The sequence below is a fragment of the Cherax quadricarinatus genome, chromosome 88, assembly GCF_038502225.1.
Source record: "Cherax quadricarinatus isolate ZL_2023a chromosome 88, ASM3850222v1, whole genome shotgun sequence".
Classification (NCBI taxonomy): domain Eukaryota; kingdom Metazoa; phylum Arthropoda; class Malacostraca; order Decapoda; family Parastacidae; genus Cherax; species Cherax quadricarinatus.
In genome coordinates this window covers 12,821,859-12,830,739 of record NC_091379.1, presented here as the reverse complement: position 1 = coordinate 12,830,739, position 8,881 = coordinate 12,821,859, and the positions used below count along the sequence as shown (strand labels likewise).

Genomic DNA, 8,881 nt, shown 5'->3' with positions numbered 1-8,881 from the left:
GGTTGTAACCTGGGATCCATATTTCGTTGTCCAAGTGATCCTTTATGTGGGTCTCAGTGAAAGCCGCGAACATTGCCTTTGCCTCTGCAAGCAGTCCACTGACACAGCAGTCCCACTGACACAGCTAACAAGATAAACGACTTCTTCTCAACCATAGGATCTAATCTCGCCAGTAAAATCCCACATACCAATGCCCATGCCGGGGACTACCTAGATGGGAATTTCCCTAATTCCTTCTATCTTGCACCAACTGAGCCCACGGAAGTCACTGAGATTATAAAGTCACTTAAAAATAACTCGGGGAATCTGTCTCATGTCCCACCATTACTGTACAAGCGAGCGGCCCATGTCCTTTCGCATGCTATTTCATTACTTTTTAACAAGTCACTAGAGACTAGCACCTTCCCGAAACTACTCAAGATGGCAAGGGTTACACCAATACATAAAGGTGGTGACCCTACAGACTTAAACAACTATAGGCCAATATCTAACTTACCATTGCTATCCAAAATCTTTGAGAAACTCATGCACAGGAGACTGTATTCATTTATAACGGCTCAAAACATACTCAACCCCTGCCAATTTGGATTCAGGAAAAATAAAAGCACTAATGATGCAATCATAAAAATGCTAGATCTGCTTTACACAGCATTGGAAAATAAGGAATATCCACTAGGAATTTTTATTGACCTAAGAAAAGCTTTTGACACAGTAGACCACGACATCCTACTCCACAAACTTGATCATTACGGTATAAGAGGCCATGCGCTTGCTTATTTCAAATCTTACATTACTAATAGGTATCAGTATGTCACCATTAAAGACACAGCATCAGCAACACGGCCACTTGATACTGGAGTTCCGCAGGGAAGTGTCCTTGGTCCCCTGCTCTTCCTCATATACATCAATGACTTTCCAAACGTATCCCAACACCTGAAACCCATTCTCTTTGCTGATGACACGACTTATGTCATCTCTCACCCTAATCTTGCCACCCTCAACACCATTGTGAATGAGGAGCTGATTAAAATATCGACTTGGATGACAGCCAATAAACTTACGCTTAACACTGACAAAACCTACTATATTATGTTTGGTAGCAGAGCAGGAGATGCACAAATTAACATTAAGATTGACAACACTCTAATTACTAGAAATAATGGGGGCAAATTCCTAGGCTTATACCTTGACAACAACCTGAATTTCAGCACCCATATCCAGCATATAACCAAAAAAGTATCCAAAACGGTTGGGATCCTCTCCAAGATACGATACTACGTGCCGCAAAATGCCCTTCTCACACTATACCACTCACTTATTTATTCATACCTCACCTATGCTATTTGTGCTTGGGGATCAACTGCAGCAACTCACCTAAAGCCAATAATAACCCAACAAAAAGCTGCAGTAAGAATAATCACTAAATCCCATCCCTGGCAACACACCCTCCCACTCTTCATAGACCTAAACTTACTCCCAGTTCAGTACATCCACACTTACTACTGTGCAATCTACATCTACAGGGCCTTAAACTCTAATATCAACCTTGACCTAAAATGCTTTCTTGATAGTTGTGACAGAACCCACAGGCATAACACCAGACACAAACATCTCTACGACATTCCCCGTGTCCGACTAAACCTTTACAAAAATTCAATGTATGTCAAAGGCCCTAAAATCTGGAATACTCTACCTGAGAACTCTAGAACTGCAGACACATTCATCACCTTCAAAACTACCATTAGAAAACATCTTATCTCCCTGATACACCCCGTCAACTAACTACACGAATACCACCTGGTGGTTCACACTTACACTCACTCACTCATTTGACCATAAACAGAAATATTAATCTCAATCTTAAAATAATGAATCCTGTGATACTCTAATACTGAAACTATGTACTGTGCCAAAACAAAAGCATTCACATTGCTAAACTCACAAACTAGTATTTAGTCACTTAGCCATAATACCAACTTACCTCATAATTTGTAATATTTTACAATTAAGAATAAAACTAAGTCTGCCCGAAATGCCTAGCCATGCTAAGCGTTCTAGTGGTACACTCTGTAATCACAATTTTACTACATGTAAACCACACAATAACCAAATTTCTGTAAACTCAACATTGTAATCCTTATAGAGAATAAACTTTGAATTGAATTGAATTGAATTCCATTGCAGACACTGCAAGGCTCCTGACAGACATCAACCAAATCTTTAGACGGGCTGCAGAAAACAATGTGAGTTTACCTGGAGTTCACCTGGAGAGAGTTCCGGGGGTCAACGCCCCCGCGGCCTGGTCTGTGACCAGGCCTCCTGGTGGATCAGAGCCTGATCAACCAGGCTGTTACTGCTGGCTGCACGCAAACCAACGTACGAGCCACAGCCCGGCTGGTCAGGAACTGACTTTAGGTGCTCGTCCAGTGCCAGCTTGAAGACTGCCAGGGGTCTGTTGGTAATCCCCCTTATGTATGCTGGGAGACAGTTGAACAGTCTTGGACCCCTGACACTTATTGTGTTGTCTGTTAATTTGCTGGTGGCACCCCTGCTTTTCACTGGGGGAATGTTGCATCGTCTGCCGAGTCTTTTGCTTCGTAGGGAGTGATTTTCGTGTGCAAGTTTGATACTAGTCCCTCTAGGATTTTCCAGGTGTATATTTATTTATTTATTTATTTAATAATTTGAACATACATACAGAGGTACAAAAAAAATACAGGTAAGAGCAGCATGCCAAAGCCACTTGTATGCATAGCATTACGGGAAGGCTTAAAATTAACTTAAGATTAACTAAGTGTTACAAAACTCGTCTTCTTAACCTTCTCCAATGTTATGGTAGAGTGTTAAGGTAGCATTCTTATTGAACATATGGCCTGTTTACGGTTTTGCAACAATAACTTTTAATAAGAATTCAGGATTACAAAACAAATAACTAAAACTTAAAATCTTTACTAGTAGAGTTTTAGCTTAATGTATGATATGTTATGATTAACATAAAATAAGGAGTTTAACTCTTACATTTCTCTTGGTACGTACAGTACATTAATATGAATATATGAACCTCTTGAGGTTGAGCTGTGTACTAAAATCACCAATAATATGCATCTATAAGGCTTATTAAGACCTAGCCACAAAGTAACTTACAATGCTTATAAAGACTTATCTGAACTATCAATTCAGAGTATACATAACTCGAAAGTTACAAGCTTAAGGAAGGAAGTCAGTCATGAAAGAAAAACGACCACCACAGAAAACTTGACATGTCTCTTATGAGAGGTCAATGAGTGAGGTATGCTCCCTTGGCTATGCAAGCCCAGACTAGAAGTGGGAATGCTAGTCAGAGTGAGTGTGAAGGACATACTCTCAGCGAGTGCTATAAAACTACTCAGAGCAAGGGTTGTGAACCTTCTCTGAGCAGGTGCTGTGAACCTACTGCCGGTACCACTGAGTGGTAAGCCGACGTCACGTTGGTCACTTGACTGAGGGGGACTTAAGTACCTGAAGTGCTAACCGGCACTTACACTAGTGGTTTCCCACTACATGACAATATTAAGAACTGCTAACAAAACGTAGTATAATACAATATTAGCATTAGCATATACATTATAAAATAAAGGAGCACATCCTTGTATAAAATGTAACGGGTATGGCCATACTCGTAACACTAAGCAATGATGTAATCAGTGATAAAACATTATTGTAAACAGATAACAATAAAGCACAAATGAGTATTACAAAGACAGGTCATATGGTTGCATGCATTGCTGTACATTCAGTAGAATGGAGTATTCTGTTAGGTAGTGTATTTAAAAGATAACAAAGTTAGATTGGGTCATTAATCAATAAGTGTCAGGGGCCCAAGACTGTTCAACTGCCTCCCAGCATACACAAGGGGGATTACCAATAGACCCCAGGCTGTCTTCAAGCAGGCATTAGACAAGCACCTGAAGTCAGTACCTGACCAGCTGGGCTTTGGTTGGTACACTGGATTGCATGCAGCCATCAGTAACAGCCTGGTTGATCAGGCCCTGATCCACCATGAGGCCTGGTCACAGACCGGGCCGTGGGGGTGTTAATCCCCGGAACTCTCTCTCTAGGTAAACTCCAGGTATGGTAGGAGTGTGGTGGCGTATGGTGAGGTGAGGGACTCCAGCCATGCCTGCTCACCCCACACACTTACGGAAATTCCATCACAGTGGATGCAGAAAATACCACAAAACTGACCTCTGACTTGCTGAAAAAGCCATGCTGAGCTGAAGCAACATCAGGTGATGCTGAGTGACTTGAAAACAGTGTGGGACATTGAAATTTGCAGAAATTCGGCAAATTTCAGCCTGGTTCCCACTTGTACCTGTGTCTGGATGATGAGACTTGCAGACATGACATCCAAATAACTCATTGAGAAACAGATGCTGCTTGCACTGGGCAATGAAGTAGACTACATCTTCAAATTTCTTCCTCTCTCCGGGCAAACACAGCTTCTGCAGCCACCACAAAGCCACCAATATTAACGAAATTGGGGTGTGTTGATTGGTGTAGCAGTGAATGATACTCTTTACTGGGTTCTTGGTAAATAGGCAGCGTGTTTAAATGGCCCTGGGGCCAACCAGGTCCAATCCCATGAAGGAGAGAGTGAGTACACTTGTTGTTTGTAGTTTGTCAGATGCATGAGAACAAGGCATGGAGATGCAGGGTGAGCTTGGTAGGCCTGTTTCCCTCTAGATGTTAGCACCAGCATGTCATGAGATATAAAGATGACACAACACAATATATAAACCCCAACTGGGCATACAAATCAGAAAAAATAGCAAAAGATAACGGACATTACATCGACCTTACAAAGATGGGACATGTGCCTCCATACAAAGGCTCTCGACTGTGCAGATGATTACCAGCTCCTGTGCCAGACAGCACACCAAACCACTTTTCAAAAGCCTGAACCTACTAAATATACAAGACACACTCATATTATTGTGCCTACTACATATACAAAACATAAAACTCCAACATAAACCCTCCGCTTAAACTTATCCTTGATAGCTACAAGAGAACGCATGCACAGTCACAATACAAGACACAAGGCACTCTTTGACATCCCTCGTGTCAGTCTCACTACGAGGTAGAAACATCAGAGGTGAGGACTTCATAAGATTTGGATAAAAGGATGCCTGGGAGAGGGTACAACAGGGTCCTGTGGAACCAATTAGCCCTGAAGGAAGAAAGCCATGAAGCTGTTATTGGAAACGGAGTTCAATTACCACCATACTGTATGATAACCTCTCTTTGAGACAGCAGATTTTGCTTTTAAGAATACTGGAAATCAGCAGGAATATGCAGGATGACATTCTCCACAGTTAAGGTAAAGAGGGGTGGGGTAGGGGAGGGTTGGATTCAGGATGGATTAGCATTATTGACTGCAATGAAGACTGGACATTCTGCAGATCTGCAACATTTGGCACTGGTGAACTGTTGAGTGTAGTTCCTGCACTTATAAGCTCTAACCCACTACATAAACCAAGGATGGAAGGTCCCAGCAATCAAAGGTCTATTTGGCAACATAGATTAGATAAGGACTTCAACCTTAAGCGGGGCAAACATGTTTCCACTTTGGTGATAAGAGATTATTATTATAATCAAAACTAAGTGCTAAACCCACAGGGATCACACTGCGCTGCAGGCTAGAGTTTGTAAGGGCGGTGAGAAGTGCTAAAAGAAGTATAATTGAAGGTTGAGTAATAAATCTGTTGCTGTCAAAAAGTCAAAGGAGGAGTCTGTGTCAAAGGTGGGGCCATCAACTGAGAGGGAAGTTAAGGTAAGGGTCTTAGAACGGTAATAATGATGGAGGTAAATTCTTCGTGCTCACTGATAGAGAGGACAGTTCAAATGAATATGGCAAACTGAAATTGGAACCTGACAAATCGCACAGTGGAAATGGGCGCCTCTCCATGAGATACCTTTCAGTGAGATGTGTATGCCTGATGTGAGGATGGGAAAGTATATTCTCCCAACCACGATACCAATGATAAGAAGATCAGGATCCTAAACTCAGCTTGATAGTGTAATTTATTATGAATCAATTCAGACCAACATTGTTGCCAATGGTTGCAAAGGTGGCTAGAGATTACAGCCAATTAATCTGAGAATGGAATACCTCTATATGAAACTGAAAGGTCATGTACCGCTGTCCAAGCAGCAGAGTTCACCTGCTAGTTACCCTGAACATCAACATGACCAGGGACCCAGCAGAAAATTATTTTTTTTCCTAGAAATGTGGCACAAGCTAAGTTGTATATGAAGAACTACAGGATGAGGTGAATTAAATATTTTGATAGCTTGCAAAGCACTAAAGGAGTCTGAAACTACCACAAATGTTGAGGCAGGCCTGGATCCAATACGAATAATTGCTATGAGAACTGCATATGGTTCAGCTGTGAAAATGCTAACCAAGTCTAATAAATAACCTTGCACAACACTGTCTGGGAACATTGCTGCAAACCCGACACCATCAGAGGATTTAGAACCATCGGTATAAATTGCAACGGTACGAGAATGAGACTAGAAGTGGTTAAGAAAAAGGGAAGAAGCTACTGTAGGTATTTGAGCTTTTGTGTATGGCAGTGGGGAAGAAGAGACAAACTCTTGGAACCTTCCAAGGGGAAAGATAAAAGTTAGAAGTCAAGAAAGAGTGAAGATGAAGAGAAAAGGGGCAGAGTAAACAGTGGAGGTGATCCTGGGTGAACCACCCAGTATAACCCAAGAAAGTCAGTTTGTCATCGAGGACTGTTTGTCTTATTTCCATTGGGGCACTTCAATCTTGTTCACCAGGATGCATTATTATATATAATCATGTGGGGGGAGGGATGGAAGGTATTCAGGATCATTTCAGGGAGCCAGAGCACAGATACAATTACCTCGATCAAGAGCACCCTCTCAAGGAACCTCCCTTGAGAGGGTGCACCAGGATGCAACCCATGCCAGTTGACTAACAGCCAGGTACCTACTGTGTGAGAGGCCTACTGAGCCAAGGGAGCTATTTTGCTCCTAAATGCCTGGAGCACATTGCATATTATTTTATAATTATTATTATATTTATAGAGGGAATGCCAAACCCATATGATTCATAATGCCTACTGAACTGGAGCACAGGACCAATTCCTTAGATCAAGATCCCTCACCCACATCTAAGGACCTCCCTTGTGGGGCCACATTGTGTAAATTCTTGCTGGATTACAGTATTGGGAGTGAGGACAATGCTACAACTTGAATTGAGGAAGAAACATCTGTAGATTGTGACAAGGTGTTGATAGTGCTGAGAAGGGTAAGACTGTTATACATCAACAGTTTATACCTCTCTGGTGTGGTGAATACTCTTTGGAGGCATACCTTCAATTTATTTGGGTTCTTGATGCCCTAACCAGGCACCAACCTAGTAGGAGAGTGAGAGGAGGGAGTTCTTGTCTGTAGGCTGTCTTCTGAGTGAGAACGGGTACTAGTCACATGGGCTCACCTCAGTGCCCAGCCCCTTGGTGGGTGCTCTAGGAAACAGGTCCACAGAGGCAGCTCCACTAGCTGGAGTTATGGGAAACAGATATGGGATAGGCATACTGTCTACAGTCATCCTGTTCATCATCATGGAAAGTGACAATAGGCATCTCACTTGAGGGTATGTAAAGATACATGGTGTAACTCCCAGATTAGAAAGACAGCCGCTAGTAATACTTCCATCATGCAAGGAGGCGTGAAGCACGACATCAAGGTCCATGATGGAACACAGCTAATAACATTATTATTATAATCAAGGGGGAAGCGCTAAACCCGTAGGATTATACAGCGCCCAGGGGAGGGGGGATGTGGAAGGCATTCAGGCTTAATTCGGGGAACTGGAGCACAGATCCAATTCCCTAAATCAAGAGCCCCTCACCAACATCAAGGAGCCTTCCTTGAGGGGACAGCCAATAACAATCCTGTTCCCTTATACCTAGGAGCTGAAATTCACCAAGAAATGTTCCTAATAAAGAGGTTAAATGGAGATAGATTCGATTTGAAGAAGGAAACAAAGTTTAATTCCTTCTGATGGACAGGTTTTTTAATTAAGTAGTTTCATCTTCACTGTGAACCATTCCTAAAAATACAGTTACTGACTGATTACAGAAAATGTATTAAAAAACTAATATGGCTAATTCTCACCATATTCTGGTCAAAGTCATGTTAAATTCACAGATCTAATACAAAGTCTTCATTTTATGCAGTATACACAGTTATTGTTAAAGGATAATTAGAAATAATGTAAGTAAAGCTTTTTATTCATCTCACAACAATCAGAGCAACACTTCTGGGTGAAACTTCAGCATCAAAAACCTTTTCTAACCAAACATTTGTATAACCACTTTCTTTGAGGTAGACTAAACGGTCTACATATACTAATGCTTCCATCACTGGCTGTAAGGCCAACTGTAGACCAGTGATTGGCTCAATCAATGGGAACAAGTGCTGAAATTCTTCATAACATTTATCCAAGGCATTTTTAATGTAGTCTTGAGTTATGTTCAGTACTTCTCCTGTTGCTGATATATTATGATCTTGGCAAGATGTTGAATCCATAGATTTGAATGTGTTTTCATCATAATTTATTTTATTACTTTCTCCTCTTTGAAAAGATAATATAGTGTCTTCAAGAGGCACATTTTTTTCATTACCTCTTGCTATATGTACAGCACCATCTGATGATATAAACTCATAATTCATGGTAACATTTTTGATGTAATCACTGAAGCCTTCAAACTGCGATTTTCTTACACAACGACGTCTAAGTTTTCTCAAGGTGAAGCCCTCTGAAATATTAATTATTATTATTATTATTATACAGTAGTGATTTCTCATT

The 8,881-nt window shown here is 41.3% G+C and overlaps 1 protein-coding gene across 2 annotated transcripts in view; it reads right to left on the bottom strand.

The window, feature by feature from the left end:
* Window positions 1-2,933: 2,933 nt before the first annotated feature.
* The window catches only part of LOC128698471 (probable methyltransferase-like protein 25), a 79,402-nt gene continuing 73,454 nt past the window's right edge, over window positions 2,934-8,881 (bottom strand). For both annotated transcript variants that reach the window (XM_053790679.2, XM_053790678.2), the window contains one exon: window positions 2,934-8,831. In XM_053790679.2, the coding sequence (XP_053646654.2) occupies window positions 8,305-8,831 (527 nt within the window). In that variant the 3' untranslated portion in view covers window positions 2,934-8,304. The remainder of the gene's footprint in view (window positions 8,832-8,881) is intronic.